This window comes from Rutidosis leptorrhynchoides, chromosome 3, assembly GCF_046630445.1.
Source record: "Rutidosis leptorrhynchoides isolate AG116_Rl617_1_P2 chromosome 3, CSIRO_AGI_Rlap_v1, whole genome shotgun sequence".
Taxonomy (NCBI): Eukaryota; Viridiplantae; Streptophyta; class Magnoliopsida; order Asterales; family Asteraceae; genus Rutidosis; species Rutidosis leptorrhynchoides.
The window spans coordinates 41383003-41402356 of record NC_092335.1 but is presented as its reverse complement, the minus strand read 5'-3'; the positions used below and the strand labels follow the sequence as shown (position 1 = coordinate 41402356).

Genomic DNA, 19354 nt, shown 5'->3' with positions numbered 1-19354 from the left:
ATTCAAGCATTGAGATGGCACCGTTTGAAGCACTTTATGGTAGAAAGTGCAGGTCTCCGATTTGTTGGAGTGAAGTGGGGGATAGACAGATTACGGGTCCGGAGATTATACAAGAAACTACCGAGAAGATCATCCAAATTCAACAACGGTTGAAAACCGCCCAAAGTCGACAAAAGAGCTACGCTGACATTAAAAGAAAAGATATAGAATTTGAAATTGGAGAGATGGTCATGCTTAAAGTTGCACCTTGGAAAGGCGTTGTTCGATTTGGTAAACGAGGGAAATTAAATCCAAGGTATATTGGACCATTCAAGATTATTGATCGTGTCGGACCAGTAGCTTACCGACTTGAGTTACTTCAACAACTCGCGGCTGTACATAACACTTTACACGTCTCGAATTTGAAGAAATGTTTTTCTAAAGAAGTTCTCACTATTCCGTTAGATGAAATCCAAATCAATGAAAAACTTCAATTCATCGAAGAATCCGTCGAAATAATGGATCGTGAGGTTAAAAGACTTAAGCAAAACAAGATACCAATTGTTAAGGTTCGATGGAATGCTCGTAGAGGACCCAAGTTCACCTGGGAGTGTGAAGATTAGATGAAGAAGAAATACTCGCATCTATTTCCAGAAGATTCGTCAACGCCTTCAACAGCTTAAAATTTCGGGACAAAATTTATTTAACGGGTAGGTACTGTAGTGACCCGAAATTTTCCATGTTTATATATATTAATTGAGATTGATATTTACATGAATAAATGTTTCCAACATGTTAAGCAATCAAACTTGTTAAGACTTGATTAATTGAAATATGTTTCATATAGACAATTGACCACCCAAGTTGACCGGTGATTCACGAACGTTAAAGCTTGTAAAAACTATATGATGACATATATATGGATATATATATAGTTAACATGATACTATGATAAATAAACATATCATTAAGTATATTAACAATGAACTACATATGTAAAAATAAGACTACTAACTTAATGATTTTTAAACGAGACATATATGTAACGATTATCGTTGTAAAGACATTTAATGTATATATATCATATTAAGAGATATTCATACATGATAATATCATGATAATATAATAATTTAAAATCTCATTTGATATTATAAACATTGGGTTAACAACATTTAACAAGATCGTTAACCTAAAGGTTTCAAAACAACACTTACATGTAACGACTAACGATGACTTAACGACTCAGTTAAAATGTATATACATGTAGTGTTTTAATATGTATTTATACACTTTTGAAAGACTTCAATACACTTATCAAAATACTTCTACTTAACAAAAATGCTTACAATTACATCCTCGTTCAGTTTCTTTAACAATTCTACTCGTATGCACCCGTATTCGTACTCGTACAATACACAGCTTTTAGATGTATGTACTATTAGTATATACACTCCAATGATAAGCTCTTAGCAGCCCATGTGAGTCACCTAACACATGTGGGAACCATCATTTGGCAACTAGCATGAAATATCTCATAAAATTACAAAAATATGAGTAATCATTCATGACTTATTTACATGAAAACAAAATTACATATCCTTTATATCTAATCCATACACCAACGACCAAAAACACCTACAAACACTTTCATTCTTCAATTTTCTTCATCTAATTGATCTCTCTCAAGTTCTATCTTCAAGTTCTAAGTGTTCTTCATAAATTCTACAAGTTCTAGTTACATAAAATCAAGAATACTTTCAAGTTTGCTAGCTCACTTCCAATCTTGTAAGGTGATCATCCAACCTCAAGAAATCTTTGTTTCTTACAGTAGGTTATCATTCTAATACAAGGTAATAATCATATTCAAACTTTGGTTCAATTTCTATAACTATAACAATCTTATTTCAAGTGATGATCTTACTTGAACTTGTTTTCGTGTCATGATTCTGCTTCAAGAACTTCGAGCCATCCAAGGATCCGTTGAAGCTAAATCCATTTTCCTCTTTTTCAGTAGGTTTATCCAAGGAACTTAAGGTAGTAATGATGTTCATAACATCATTCGATTCATACATATAAAGCTATCTTATTCGAAGGTTTAAACTTGTAATCACTAGAACATAGTTTAGTTAATTCTAAACTTGTTCGCAAACAAAAGTTAATCCTTCTAACTTGACTTTTAAAATCAACTAAACACATGTTCTATATCTATATGATATGCTAACTTAATGATTTAAAGCCTGGAAACACGAAAAACACCGTAAAATCGGATTTACGCCGTCGTAGTAACACCGCGGGCTGTTTTGGGTTAGTTAATTAAAAACTATGATAAACTTTGATTTAAAAGTTGTTATTCTGAGAAAATGATTTTTATTATGAACATGAAACTATATCCAAAAATTATGGTTAAACTCAAAGTGGAAGTATGTTTTCTAAAATGGTCATCTAGACGTCGTTCTTTCGACTGAAATGACTACCTTTACAAAAACGACTTGTAACTTATTTTTCCGACTATAAACCTATACTTTTTCTGTTTAGATTCTTAAAATAGAGTTCAATATGAAACCATAGCAATTTGATTCACTCAAAACGGATTTAAAATGAAGAAGTTATGGGTAAAACAAGATTGGATAATTTTTTTCATTTTAGCTACGTGAAAATTGGTAACAAATCTATTCCAACCATAACTTAATCAACTTGTATTGTATATTATGTAATCTTGAGATACCATAGACACGTATACAATGTTTCGACCTATCATGTCGACACATCTATATATATTTCGGAACAACCATAGACACTCTATATGTGAATGTTGGAGTTAGCTATATAGGGTTGAGGTTGATTCCAAAATATATATAGTTTGAGTTGTGATCAATACTGAGATACGTATACACTGGGTCGTGGATTGATTCAAGATAATATTTATCGATTTATTTCTGTACATCTAACTGTGGACAACTAGTTGTAGGTTACTAACGAGGACAGCTGACTTAATAAACTTAAAACATCAAAATGTATTAAAAGTATTGTAAATATATTTTGAACATACTTTGATATATATGTATATATTGTTATAGGTTCGTGAATCAACCAGTGGCCAAGTCTTACTTCCCGACGAAGTAAAAATCTGTGAAAGTGAGTTATAGTCCCACTTTTAAAATCTAATATTTTTGGGATGAGAATACATGCAGGTTTTATAAATGATTTACAAAATAGACACAAGTACGTGAAACTACATTCTATGGTTGAGTTATCGAAATCGAATATGCCCCTTTTTATTAAGTCTGGTAATCTAAGAATTAGGGAACAAACACCCTAATTGACGCGAATCCTAAAGATAGATCTATTGGGCCTAACAAACCCCATCCAAAGTACCGGATGCTTTAGTACTTCGAAATTTATATCATATCCGAAGGGTGTCACGGAATGATGGGGATATTCTTATATATGCATCTTGTTAATGTCGGTTACCAGGTGTTCACCATATGAATGACTTTTATCTTTATGTATGGGATGTGTATTGAAATATGAAATCTTGTGGTCTATTATTATGATTTGATATATATAGGTTAAACCTATAACTCACCAACATTTTTGTTGACGTTTTAAGCATGTTTATTCTCAGGTGATTATTAAGAGCTTCCGCTGTCGCATACTTAAATAAGGACGAGATTTGGAGTCCATGCTTGTATGATATTGTGTAAAAACTGCATTCAAGAAACTTATTTTGTTGTAACATATTTGTATTGTAAACCATTATGTAATGGTCGTGTGTAAACAGGATATTTTAGATTATCATTATTTGATAATCTACGTAAAGCTTTTTAAACCTTTATTGATGAAATAAAGGTTATGGTTTGTTTTAAAATGAATGCAGTCTTTGAAAAACGTCTCATATAGAGGTCAAAACCTCGCAACGAAATCAATTAATATGGAACGTTTTTAATCAATAAGAACGGGACATTTCAGCGCGCCTCCTGCCCTGAGCTGGACTCCCCCTTCAGTAGCGAGTACTTATCTAGAATTTGGGAGGCGTCACGAAAAAATGTGGTGAGGGTTTTCTGCACATCCATGTACATATCTGCCTCTGGATTCTCCATTTTGAACAGCTTCATCGCACTCGCAGGATCAGCTGGGTCGCGGCAGCCCTAGTAGGAACTTCAAAAAACTCCACCATCTTATTAAACTTCAAAAAGACATCCTGGGGAGGGCGATGCACACCCTCACCACCCTCTGCACAATATAGAAAAGATGAAGTCACGCGTTAGTAAATAGTGTAACAAGTCAAAATCACAATGAGTTGTAAGAAGAAGTGCGCTTACTAGCCGTCTTTTTCTTTTTGTGGGATGGCATCTCCCTCAGCTTGAGATCCCTCGATCTCCTCGCCCCTATGACGGGTAGTAATTTCATCAGGGTCCTCATCCTGGAGCACAATAAGGACTGGCATCACTGCAAAACAGACACAATAAAGTTAGTATGCGCAGTTAATAAATATCTACACTACGAATTATAAGGATAACATGTGTTGGTCGTCGTACCCTGCCCTTTGTACAGCAGCACTGGCGCGATGGCAGGATAAGTACATACTTGACCAACACGAAGAATGTCAGTCGCGTATGTGCGTACCGAGAGCTTCTTCCCCTTGTATATATTGAATATATGCTCCTCATCAGGTGTCATGGTGGGCTTTTCATTCAACTCCTTGTAAACACTAGAGTGCCATGCGTGCACATTGGCGCAAGAATTGGGAATGAAAGAGTTGTCGACGAAGAAGAAGGAATTCTTCCACTTCTCGAGCATGCCCGCCTTCGTATGCTGGGCAAACTTCACACGCTCTCGAAATATGAACCAGACATTCTCATGTGACTGGTAGGAATAGAGAATAGGTTCAATGTAGGGGCAAAGTGTTGCGCCTACACCGCATCTCAAAGAGAGATAGTTACAGGCATTGTATGGGTGAAGCTGCCAAGCGCCAATGCAAAAATGGTGAAGAACAGATAAGAAGAAGGAGATAGGTGGATATCTAAGGTTGCCGTATTGCATCACCTTAGAGTATATGGCTACTTTGTCGGTAGGAGGGTCATGAGCGCGTTGCTCTTCACTAGGGGGAATAGGGTTTAAAGTACGAAGAGGAGGATAATCCCTCATGATCTCCTCTAGATCCTGACGAGTGATCACAGAAGAGATCTCATCGACGTTCTTGCTTTCGGTAGTAGAAGTAGAAGAAGACATATTTTTTGTAGGAAAAAGAAAGGTGGGAAAGAAATCTCTAACTTGATGATCGTTTGAGAAGAAAGCGAAGAAAGCTGAAAAAAGCGTCGAGTTGATTGCACAAGGAAGGAAGAAGAAGAAGTTGTATAGGCGATAAAAGATTTCATGAAGAAGTTAATGGGGGTATTTATAGGGAAATTTTGGAAAACATGGTGAGAAGGAAAACATGTCGCCACCGTAAACTTGTCGCAAATCCAACAAAGGAAAAACTGACATGCAACAGTAACCGTGCAAGGGTGGCGATTGAGTTGACAACCTCCCATGCGTGATGACAAGCCGTAAAAACCACCCTAGCATTAAATGCATCTCTATAGCGCATTTTATGTCGTAATTAGAGTTCTGCACTGTGCGTGATACCTAGCATTAAATGCACTTCCTTAACGCACTATATGTCATAATTAGAGTTCTACATCACGCGCAATATAGAACTGGGGGGACTTAATGATTCGCATAGCTGCACATGTATTTGCACAATATCATATTAGTGCGCATCACCCTATATAATCGCGCATGAACATATCCATACGCCGGCTAATGCAACAGCTAGTCACGCTTTGGTAATACGCCCACAAACGTTGGTCGCACAGTTTAAACATAGCACCATGTTTAGGGCACGAATAAGGCTAAAAATTTACTATGGCGACACTAAAGAAGAAATGACACATGTGATAGCACGATACGATCCTGACATCGCAGGACGACCAGAAAAGGACAACAGGGTATAAGGGAGCAACACTAAGATAATGGCAGTACTTTTATAGCTTTTTGGAATAACATGACAAAGGCAATGTAACATGGCACCAACATATCCTTTTGTCCCCTTACATGGCACTAAGTGACAAAAGCTCACGAGTATAAATAGAAGTAACTTGAACAAGAAAAAGGGATACACACACAACTCTTGAATTACATTCCATTTCACCTACAAGAACACTCTCAATCATACTCCAGCTAACCCGCGCAACCAGAACAACTCTCTCAAACACTCAGCGATTTCAGGTAGCGCACACGACATAAATCCTAACATCGCCCTTGGGCCAACAACTCCAATTAACTCGAATGATGGTGGGTTACGTTTAACCACCCTTTCTGAGATCATCATCTCGTATGAGGGTCATTCACGGTACTCCGGACCGGAGAGTTAAACTCAAAAAACCCTTAAACCCCCTTACTTGTTGATCTCGCATTATCCGAACCCCTTGGACCATTTTATGCTGGATCATTAACCTGATGCTAGTGAAGCAAACTAAATGAAGCGAAAAAGGAGCGCTGACCAAATGTCTAGAGAGAAACGAATGAAGATTTGGAAATGGTAAAAAAATTTATGAGGGAAAAGTGAGCTATATATAGGAGAAAAATTCGAATAGAAGCTTCGAAAAGGAAAACACATCACATCCGAACACGTGTCGCAGATCTGATGGAGAACAACCTGTAAACTGGCAGGAAATGTGCGAGATGACGGTTGAGTTGACAGTTTACCATAACCGCTTGAAACAAGCTGTAAAAGCCACCTTTGCATTAAATGCTTCGTCTAGTGCGTTTATTTCTATTTTGACTGATTATCCCGAAGATTTTGGCAAAATTATGACTGAGTTCAACATCACGCGCGAAAATCGCGCATAATATTGAACTGGGGGATTTAATGATGTGCATACCAGCACATGTCAATTGCACGAGGTTAACACGTGATGATGACGTCACTACTAACTTAAAAAAGCGCAACCAGACGCTACAAGCAAAGGAAGTCAACCCTTAAACCAAGCAAAGGAAGTCAACCCTTAAGCTAACCCTAGGAATGCTCTATGGTGAAGTAGCACGGAGAATGCATGCGCAAAGTAAAGGCTAGCTGGTCCAAGTGCTAACTTATAAAAGCACTGCAGCAGGTTGGCACGAACTCGACACTGTGCAACGACCAGATAGTGGCAGTAGGCCGTTGGGAGACAACACTAAGTTAATGGCAATACCATTTTGTAGCTTTATAGAATAAAATGACAAGAATGATACAGCGTGGCATCAACACATCCTTTTGTCCCCTTACATGGCACTAAAGGACAAGAGCCTCCACCTATAAATAGACTTAACCCAAACTCAATTAAAGGCACCGGGATCATCTTGAAAAATCCTTCTTTCAACACATAACTCGATTTTCATCACGTTCGTTCCAAGGTAGTAATTACACCTTACCAGTCATTAAGAGGTCTGTTAATCACCCTTCTTGCTTACCCGTGCAACCGGAATACACATTACACCTAATCCATGGTTTCAGGTAACGTTCTTTAAACATAAAACCTAACACCGTCCCTAAGCCATCAATTCCGGCTAACCCCAACGATGGTGGGTCGACATTTAACCACCTATGTCGAGATCTACATCTCGCAAGAGTTTTTTTACGGTGCACCGGATCGGAGAGTTAAACCCCAAAGACCCTAAAATCCCCCTGAATTGTTATGTAGACCGAACCCCATGAACCATTTTATGCTTGATCACCAAAGTCTATATCTAGTCCACACAATCTACTACTGTGGTTATCATTTTTACCGTATTGAATTGGAATTGAAATTACGCCCCTATCATGTGAGGCAGCATCAAACGTCGATTTATTGGCGACTTAACTACCGCTTAAGGGCTAAATTGAACCCCATGCTTGATTTAAAACTCATGAAAATTTGATTCTACCATTTTCATGACGTCTCTTTTCATTACTTTTTATCACGTTTGTATTTATTTATTTCTTTTTATTTAAATTATTCGCCCTTTTTCCCTTACTTTTTGGGCCGGAGGTCCTTTTGGAAGCAATCTCTTTATCTATCTGTCGAATAGAGAGAGGGAGGACTTTTTCTACTCTTGTGAGTGTTTCGCTCGGGGTGGAGAAATGATTTCTCTTTATTCTAGGATAGAGATAGGATTGTCTACGTCTCACCTCCCCATACCTCACATATGTGGGATTGGGTCTGCTGTTGTTGTTGTGAATTGGAATTGAAATTGAGATACAAATAAAAATTGGTCTAACCATTTCACTAGAAAAACTTTTAACAAGACCATATATCTAAAAGTTCACAAGTAAAGTGATTCTTTTTCTTATGGCGAAAATAGACACTTTGTGATGAATGTTTTCATTAATTCTTCGAGCGCTTTTCCGCCAAAATAATAACATTCATCACAAAGTATTTTTTTTTAATGTTCATATTTTCATGTGATCTTGATGCTTGAAAAAAATTTTCTGAATAAAACAAAAATATTTACTTTCCCAAAAAAAGTGATTCCTTCTTGAAAGTATTTTACAATTATACTTGCAAAGTATTTTACATCGTATTATCAACTTAGTTGATTTCTTTGCTAGCTATACTAAATAAATTGCAAATTACATTCTAATTACTACTAAATTTGAGCCCTGAAAGTTAGAGATACTTTATGTCGTAATGCATTTATTTGTGCTCTGATCAAAACTACCTGCTGTTAAATAGTTTGACCCAAACAACTTATATTTGACAGTAAAAGCCATGGGAGCTTATCAACATAGATGGTCAACCCCGTAGTCATGGTTAGTCATTACATCACCATGCTTTACTTATTCAAGTTATACACTTCAACAAATACCTCCTAGTCTATATTTACTTGTAAATTATGTCTACTTGTACTCTATTATTTTCTAATAATCAGATTTGAATATTTAATTTGGTTTACATGGAGTACACTCAACGTTAAGATAAACAGAACAAATTTGTAAGCATCACTTGTAATGTGATTCATTCTTTTCTTTTCAAAAAGATGAAATTTTAATATACAAAAATCAAGATACAAAGCTTTGCCTAATAGAAAGAAATATGATACTTACTCAACCTCATGATTTGTGCTGTGGTGATATATATCGATCACTTGCTTATAAGTACGGAGTAACATATAACCCAATAAATCCAATCCAATCTAATATATCCAATCACAAATATACAATCAAAATGGAAGTGGTTGAACATGAACATCCACTTTGTCTCATAGATATGCAACCTGATTATCCACATTACGAAGAAGAATATGATGATGAAACTGATTATCTAATCAGAAAACAAGTCTTCCAACATAAATGTGATCGGTGCAAGAAAGAAATCAATTGGTTTCACAGATACTACTATAAATGTGCTAATTCGTGTGACTACTTGATTCACAAATCTTGTGCAGAGCTTCCCCTAACGTTAACACACACATCACATTCAGAGCATAATCTTATTCTTTTCCAATACGGTCATAAGAGGTGGTTGTGTGGTATATGTAGAAACAGTCGTAAAGGTGATATGGTTTGTTATCAGTGCTCTGAATGTAATTTTAAAGTTGACGTACACTGTGTGATGTCATCAGTAAAAGACAGAACCATATATCACCCTAGTCACCAACACCCTTTAGTAGCTACGCTTAATAAACTTAACTGCGAGTGTGATGCTTGTGGTGATGCACATATAGGGATCTTCTATTTGTGTACCACTTGTGTTAATTATTTCATCCATAGTGATTGTGCACTCATGCCAGAATTGTTGTTAATTCAACAAGCTACCAATAATTATCGCTCTCATTCTCTCTCATTGACTCTTTCTTATTCCTTTCCAAGAGGATATCAGAAGGCTGAATTTTACCCCCCTTGCAGGGTATGTGTAGTGACCCGAACTTTTCCATGTTTATATATATTAATTGAGATTGATGTTTACATGATTAAATGTTTCCAACATGTTAAGCAATCAAACTTGTTAAGACTTGATTAATTGAAATAGGTTTCATATAGACAATTGACCACCCAAGTTGACCGGTGATTCACGAACGTTAAAACTTGTAAAAAAAAACTATATGATGACATATATATGGTTATATATATAGTTAACATGATATTATGATAAGTAAACATATCATTAATTATATTAACAATGAACTACATATGTAAAAACAAGACTACTAACTTAATGATTTTGAAACGAGACATATATGTAACGTTTATCGTTGTAACGACATTTAATGTATATATATCATATTAAGAGATATTCGTACATCATAATATCATGATAATATAATAATTTAAAATCTCTTTTGTTATTATAAACATTGGGTTAACAACATTTAACAAGATCGTTAACCTAAAGGTTTCAAAACAACACTTACATGTAACGACTAACGATGACTTAACGACTCAGTTAAAATGTATATACATGTAGTGTTTTAATATGTATTTATACACTTTTGAAAGACTTCAATACACTTATCAAAATACTTCTACTTAACAAAAATGCTTACAATTACATTCTCGTTCAGTTTCATCAACAATTCTACTCGTATGCACCCGTATTCGTACTCGTACAATACACAGCTTTTAGATGTATGTACTATTGGTATATACACTCCAATGATCAGCTCTTAGCAGCCCATGTGAGTCACCTAACACATGTGGGAACCATCATTTGGCAACTAGCATGAAATATCTCATAAGATTACAAAAATATGAGTAATCATTCATGACTTATTTACATGAAAACAAAATTACATATCCTTTATATCTAATCCATACACCAACGACCAAAAACACCTACAAACACTTTCATTCTTCAATTTTCTTCATCTAATTGAACTCTCTCAAGTTCTATCTTCAAGTTCTAAGTGTTCTTCATAAATTCCAAAAGTTCTAGTTTCATAAAATCAAGAATACTTTCAAGTTTGCTAGCTCACTTCCAATCTTGTAAGGTGATCATCCAACCTCAAGAAATCTTTGTTTCTTACAGTAGGTTATCATTCTAATACAAGGTAATAATCATATTCAAACTTTGGTTCAATTTCTATAACTATAACAATCTTATTTCAAGTGATGATCTTACTTGAACTTGTTTTCGTGTCATGATTTTGCTTCAAGAACTTTGAGCCATCCAAGTATCCATTGAAGCTAGATCCATTTTTCTCTTTTCCAGTAGGTTCATCCAAGGAACTTAAGGTAGTAATGATGTTCATAACATCATTCGATTCATACATATAAAGCTATCTTATTCGAAGGTTTAAACTTGTAATCACTAGAACATAGTTTAGTTAATTCTAAACTTGTTCGCAAACAAAAGTTAATCCTTCTAACTTGACTTTTAAAATCAACTAAACACATGTTCTATATCTATATGATATGCTAACTTAATGATTTAAAACCTGGAAACACGAAAAACACCGTAAAACCGGATTTACGCCGTCGTAGTAACACCGCGGGCTGTTTTGGGTTAGTTAATTAAAAACTATGATAAACTTTGATTTAAAAGTTGTTATTCTGAGAAAATGATTTTTATTATGAACATGAAACTATATCCAAAAATTATGGTTAAACTCAAAGTGGAAGTATGTTTTCTAAAATGGTCATCTAGACGTCGTTCTTTCGACTGAAATGACTACCTTTACAAAAACGACTTGTAACTTATTTTTCCGACTAGAAACCTATACTTTTTTTGTTTAGATTCATAAAATAGAGTTCAATATGAAACCATAGCAATTTGATTCACTCAAAACGGATCTAAAATGAAGAAGTTATGGGTAAAACAAGATTGGATAATTTTTTCTCATTTTAGCTACGTGAAAATTGGTAACAAATCTATTCCAACCATAACTTAATCAACTTGTATTATATATTATGTAATCTTGAGATACCATAGACACGTATACAATGTTTCGACCTATCATGTCGACACATCTATATATATTTCGGAACAACCATAGACACTCTATATGTGAATGTTGGAGTTAGCTATACAGGGTTGAGGTTGATTCCAAAATATATATAGTTTGAGTTGTGATCAATACTGAGATACGTATACACTGGGTCGTGGATTGATTCAAGATAATATTTATCGATTTATTTCTGTACATCTAACTGTGGACAACTAGTTGTAGGTTACTAACGAGGACAGCTGACTTAATAAACTTAAAACATCAAAATATATTAAAAGTGTTGTAAATATATTTTGAACATACTTTGATATATATGTATATATTGTTATAGGTTCGTGAATCAACCAGTGGCCAAGTCTTACTTCCCGACGAAGTAAAAATCTGTGAAAGTGAGTTATAGTCCCACTTTTAAAATCTAATATTTTTGGGATGAGAATACATGCAGGTTTTATAAATGATTTACAAAATAGACACAAGTACGTGAAACTACATTCTATGGTTGAATTATCGAAATCGAATATGCCCCTTTTTATTAAGTCTGGTAATCTAAGAATTAGGGAACAGACACCCTAATTGACGCGAATCCTAAAGATAGATCTATTGGGCCTAACAAACCCCATCCAAAGTACCGGATGCTTTAGTACTTCGAAATTTATATCATATCCGAAGGGTGTCCCGGAATGATGGGGATATTCTTATATATGCATCTTGTTATTGTCGGTTACCAGGTGTTCACCATATGAATGATTTTTATCTCTATGTATGGGATGTGTATTGAAATATGAAATCTTGTGGTCTATTGTTACGATTTGATATATATAGGTTAAACCTATAACTCACCAACATTTTTGTTGACGTTTTAAGCATGTTTATTCTCAGGTGATTATTAAGAGCTTCCGCTGTCGCATACTTAAATAAGGACAAGATTTGGAGTCCATGCTTGTATGATATTGTGTAAAAACTGCATTCAAGAAACTTATTTTGTTGTAACATATTTGTATTGTAAACCATTATGTAATGGTCGTGTGTAAACAGGATATTTTAGATTATCATTATTTGATAATCTACGTAAAGCTTTTTAAACCTTTATTGATGAAATAAAGGTTATGGTTTGTTTAAAAATGAATGCAGTCTTTGAAAAACGTCTCATATAGAGGTCAAAACCTCGCAACGAAATCAATTAATATGGAACGTTTTTAATCAATAAGAACGGGACATTTCAGTATGCGGTGGACTCTTTAATTATGAGAAACTTCGGATTTATAAATGTGAGAAATGCAGATACTATGCTCATCTAGCTTGTGCAAGACCAGGACCAAAGTTCACTTACTACTTCCCAGTTGGCGGTAAATTAATCTATGAATTATTATCTATATTGTTATTTGTGGTAGATTATTAAATTTTTATAATTGCAACTTTGCATGACTACACGCAGCTTCATTGACTTATAACGACCCAATTTAGATAACCGAAAAACGACAATATATTTAGAGCCCCATGGTACAGATATGGTGACCCCACCATATCATACGGTGGTCAAGTTCTCCACCGTATGAAATCAGTGTAAATTACGCCCAGACCTTAAAATTTCTACTGTCCAGATTTTGTCCACAAAATTCCTTCACCGTACAAATACGGCAGGACCACCGTATCTATAAGCTGAGGCAAATTTCTGCCCAGTTTGACCCTTGACCCATTTAAACCCATTTCATTATTTGAAAAGAACAAAAAAAAGTTTTCCAACATTTCAATCTGGAGCAACCTTTACACATCAAGATACCAATTAACAACAATTTTATGTGTTATCATACATCAACTTTATAACCAGAACAAAATGATAAACCTGACTAGATTCAAAAATCATATTGATTCAAAACAAGTAGATCATGGTGTCAGGAAGCTAAAATTCAGTCCAAAAGCCAAATAACAATACTACCCATCTTCAAACCATCCATAACAAGCAACCAATCTTCTAGCTTACCTTTGCCATTATCTGCTCCCAAGCCTAGAAAAGGAACAACTACAAGGGTAAGCTATGCTTAGTGAGAAATATACATATACACATATATAGGCATAGCATGATACAAATTCAATAACGCATCAAAAACATGTCAATCATCGATATATCACAATAAACATAATCAATCCAATCAGTAGACTTGCCCCATTCGGGATGTAAGACAAATCTTCTAGGCATCCGGATGTCATCCATCCACATTTACACCCTCGGTGCATATTAGGCACTCTGATGTATTCTGATACGACTAGAGCCCTTCTCTTGTATCCTGGATACAAGTTCCTTATCTCATATGCCCCGGGTGCTAATTAGATATCTCAGTGTGTCCCGGCCACCACTAAGACCCGTTGTATCATGTATACAACCCAACCCATGCGCACACACACACACATATATACATATTGCACTCACCTTGGATTTTCACAAGGTATCCAAATCAAGAAGTCCAAATCCATGTACAGTTTAACAACTTCCAAGCAAGCAATCTATACATTTAGCACACAAGACATACATTTCACTTGACTCGTCAATATCACAAATGATCTTTGTAGATCATCCTCTCATGGGTTCAATCTCTTCTATCCACATACACCCCAAATTTGGCTAGTCACAACTAACAACCAATTTAACTTACCCATCCGTATTATCACCCATTATTAGAATTTTCTTTTAGTCAAACAAGATTTGTCAAAAAATCATGTCTAGAATTTAGTTGCTTTCGCTACATTTCATTTAACTAAACACTATCCAAATCATCATAAGTTATTTACTCTTTCATAGTAGCCAAAATTTAAGAACTTAACCAAAAACCTACAACAAATGAGGTTCATGAATATCCATGACCGAAAACAAGTTAGGGTCTGAGTGTCTAACCCCACCTACAAAGGGAAATTCCCCAAAATACACTTTTTTAAAAAGTTTTATTCCAAAATACACTTTTAGAAAAAAAATTGTCTATTTACACCGTTAAGTCGACCACCCATTGGGTCGACTACCGCTATACCTGGTCGACCACACCAAATTTAAATGTGTTCGACCACCGTTTATAACTAGCAAGGTCGACTTTTGTTGGATATCGGTCGACTACTATATTCGACCCCAAAAAACACGGGCGACCTTAATGATGGTCGAGTATACAAAAAGACACTGAAATAGCGAGTTGGGATAACAAAATTCAAATTTCAACTCTAACATTGCAGATCGTAACCTGATTCATCAACCCTCATTCATTGCAGATTCAATCAAGAGATCACTTCAATAGTTTGTATAGTTTGTAGATAAACCCTAATTCCATCGTCAGTGTATCTATTTCGTCCCTAGATTCAATCAAGAGTTCCCTTCAAAGATGACAGATATTGAGGTAAAACCTATTTCGTTGTCGTATGTATATGTTAGTTTATCTGTATGTGTATATATGTGTATATATGTATATCTATGTATGGGTCCCTGTATTTATATATGTGTGTGTATGGATGTATTTGTATGTGTGTATATGTCAGTATATGATAGGTATCTGTAATTGTATATGTATATGTAAATGTATATGTATATGTATATGTATATGTATATGTAACTATAGATATACAATTCTCCCATTGTTTTTGCTAAAGTGTATATACCTGTAAATGGTTATGGGGATGCCTTAGGTCAGAAGATCACTTGTATACTCGACCATTCAAAGGGTCGACTTCCAAAAAAATACACTATAGTCGACCCCATTTTGGGTCGCCTATAGTTGAATAAAACTTTAGTCGACCAAAACGAAGGTCGACTATAGTGTATTTGCTTTTCAATTGTATGTACCTGTATGTATGTGTATATATATTAACATTTATGTATAATGACATTATCATTGTCTGATTACAGGTTTGGTTCGAGGCCAAGGTCACCATTCGAAGCAAGATGTCTCTTATAAGGGAGATTAAGAACAAACTCACTCCGGCTCAGACAAAGATTTTCAGAGAGACGTGTTTCGGTCATTGGTTAGATATAAAGTGTGATGACAATGATCCGGGATACATACATTGCTTATTAATGAATCAGACTGACCGTCCGAAAAAGTTTGTAATCAACGGACGCGAAATATGTGAGGAGCCAGAAGAGCTATGGTTTCGAGTTACCCGATACCATGTCATTAGGTGTGGTAGACGTGAGTTTTGCTTGGTTACCGGGATGCGGTTTGGTCCAGTTACATCTTTTATAGATTGGATAGGTCAAGAGAGGTCGGATTTTGACCACTCGGTTTCATCTCGTGTTTTTATTAAACGACATAGTGGTCAACGTCATCTTTCGGAGTTTCACGATGCCTTTTTTAAAGATGAGTTGAAAGGAACTGACAAGGATAAGGTCATAGTCGCTATTGCGTTGATAATTAACTTATGCTTCCTTGGGAAGCAGTTGCGGGATAGCGTAAATGATGACATGCTTCTTTTATTAGAGGACTTTGAGTTGATGAACAAGTATCCGTGGGGTTCTTTCTTATGGACCAAACTTTACAATAGTTTGCATCACGTGTTAGTACCTTATAAAGAGAGGGTAGCAGATCAAACCCGGAAGGGGGTAATGACATACCCTTTAAGCGGCTTCACTTGGGCATTTAAGGTAGTAATCCGTACTTATGAATTTTAAGCAATTAACATGTTTCATATTTAACCAAATTTGGTTTTTGTTTGTAGATGTGGATATGGGAGGCATACAAACACCGAATAGAAGCATATGATTTCAAGCCGGAAAGTGAAGGCATACCTCGTGGAATCCACTGGAAACGGAAGAAGAAAGTCATGGGCTGGAATGAGTACGTTGAGTTGATGCAACTCCCGGTGAGTATAATTATACCAAAATATGGGCCAAAATATTTATGTATGTGTTATGTTTATATGTATGTGTATATCTATATGTATATGTAACTGTATATATATGTGTATATGTAACTGTATATGTATATGTATCTGTATTTGTATATGTAACTGTACATGTATCTGTATATGTATATGTAACTGTAACTGTATATGTATATGTATATGTATATGTATATGTATATGTATATGTATATGTATATGTATATGTATATGTATATGTATATGTATATGTATATGTATATGTATATGTATATGGATATGTGTATGAATATGTGTATGAATATGTGTATGACAGGATGATATCCCAGACGAAGAACGACCTCTCAATCGTTTGAGGCCCACCAAGACAGAGGTTAAGTGTGAGTGGTGGGTTGCTAGTGCAAACTATTTCAAGAACCCCGATGCTAAAGTACCGGTGAAGAAAGATGATGATCCGAAGAAATTTGATGATGAGACGAAGAAGGAGTTGACGAATATGATTAAGAATTTGACAAAGAGATTAGATGACCAGGAAAACAAACATGCCAAGGAGATTAAGGAGATGAGTGATCGGGTTGAGGCTGGCATCCGTGTTACACGTGAGACACTAAAGATAGTGCAGAGTTTATATGTTTCTAGAGACTACCACAAGACAATGATTTTAAAACTCCATTCTACGATACAAAACCTACAACAGCATATCCGTCAACAAGAGCAGGTAATTTCTTATTATATAATTCATTTAAGCAAGTTGGTAAGTTATATAAACTGTCCAGTGTGCAGATGAGTAGTCGACCCTTCAATGGATCGACTATCACCACGATTACAATGTAGTCGACCAATAACTAGGTCGACTATATTACATTTATACTATAGTCGACCCATGTCAAGGTCGACTATATATATGACTTTCTGATGACTTACTGCTGTGTGTTTCTGTGACAGGATGATGGTGGTTTCATTGGTGGATATGTGTCAGATGTTGAAGTTCAGACAACCAAGAAAGATATGTATGATAATGTGAAGGTTGCTTCACCGGTTTATGTGAGGAAAAGCAAAAGGGACCGTCGGGTTGCACGGGCAAGGATGTCTCCCTTCGTTACACCGTCACAAATGATCAAAAAGAGTGCAAAAAGAAAGCCTGACATGCCAGAGAAATAAATCCCGATAAAACAACAGAAGACGGGGAGACTGAGTGCCCCGGTAGTGCCTGATAATGTTATTCTAGAAATCATTGACGATTTGATTCATAAGTCTGGACTTATCTATCCCGGCCCGTCCACATTATATCATGATGAAAGGAATCTGGACGGCCCTAAGACACCGGAAGAGATGATGACTCCACATTACGAGTGCTTATCGGTATTTGTTCGGGGCCTATCCGACAGATTTATATTCATCACTGACGAGTTTTGGGAGCGGATCTACAACAAATTTGAAGGCGGTTACTTAGATAACTTTGTAAGTGTTTTATAAACTTATTATTAAAGTGGTCGACATTTAACTCCGCTAACTTGAGATTGACTAAGTGATTGTTAATGGGTTAATTTCAGAATATTAATGGTTGGGGATCTATGTTGTTATGGTGGAGCTACCGTTTAGATCAAATGGATTTTCAGCCACTAAAGGACCGCCAAAGATGTACGATCATGCCGGTCGACATGATTAACTGGATGGGGATTTTTAAAACGGGTGTAACACTTGACCCAAATTACACCAATCCCAATATTACTTGCTATGCAGACGGATCGAGACTCCCTTTCCCACATTGGTCGAAGTGTCAGAAGGCTACAATATCAAATACATATACATATACAGTTTAAATATACATTGACATATACATTCAGATTAGAGTTATCTGTATAACTTTCTAACGTTAATTGTAGGTCCTATTCCCAACATGTTTGGAAGATGCGGATCACTGGGTGCTTATTGTGCTTGATCTTAAGGACTTCACCATTGTCATTTATGATAGTTTTGTCAAGCACAAGTCAAGTGACCACCGCGCTTATTATGTTTTCGAGTTGGGTAAGTGTCTGCCAGAGTTTTTGAGGGAAATTAACTACATTTCTCCACCACACATCTCGATGCCATCTACATTTACGTATATCGACTCACCTCAGCAGTCAGGATATTACGGTGACTGTGGTGTATAGGTTTGCATAAACATGGAGCGTGTATTTTGCCAGCTAACCTACCCATTCGAGAAAGATACTGCGAAGGTTGCATTAGAATACAAACATAGGATGGGGAAGACATTCTTTAGATCTCGAATCGAAGTACGTAAAAGGTAGATCTAATGTTTGTGTTGGTATTGTATTTTGAACAGGCTCCACTATAAAAGGTAGCTCTAATGTTTGTGTTGGCATATTAGGTCAGCAGGTTGAACATGCTCCACTGTAATCTTTTGACAGTCACCAAATGACTGGTCGACCACTGGTGTAAAATGTGGTCGACCACTGCTTACATACAATGTGGTTGACCCTGATGTTGGTTGACCACTTAATAAAAATGACATAGTCGACCACCGTATATGAAGTAGTCGACCACAGTGGAAAATGTGGTCGACCCCTGC

The 19354-nt window shown here is 35.8% G+C and overlaps 1 protein-coding gene across 1 annotated transcript; it reads left to right on the top strand.

Annotated features, from left to right (window-relative positions):
* The first annotated feature begins 17301 nt into the window (after positions 1-17301).
* On the top strand, positions 17302-18114 carry LOC139895992 (uncharacterized). Its single transcript, XM_071878564.1, has 2 exons — positions 17302-17497; positions 17725-18114. The coding sequence occupies exons 1-2, from the start codon at positions 17342-17344 to the stop codon at positions 17938-17940; spliced, it is 372 nt and encodes a 123-aa protein (XP_071734665.1). The 5' UTR covers positions 17302-17341; the 3' UTR covers positions 17941-18114.
* The last annotated feature ends 1240 nt before the right edge of the window (positions 18115-19354 follow it).

Excerpts from the sequence above, each read along its gene's own strand:
- LOC139895992 (XM_071878564.1), top strand. The coding sequence starts at position 17,342 with ATGAGTGATCGGGTTGAGGCTGGCATCCGTGTTACACGTGAGACACTA. Across the intron at positions 17,498-17,724 it reads ATATCCGTCAACAAGAGCAG|GATGATGGTGGTTTCATTGG; the intron begins GTAATTTCTTAT and ends TTTCTGTGACAG.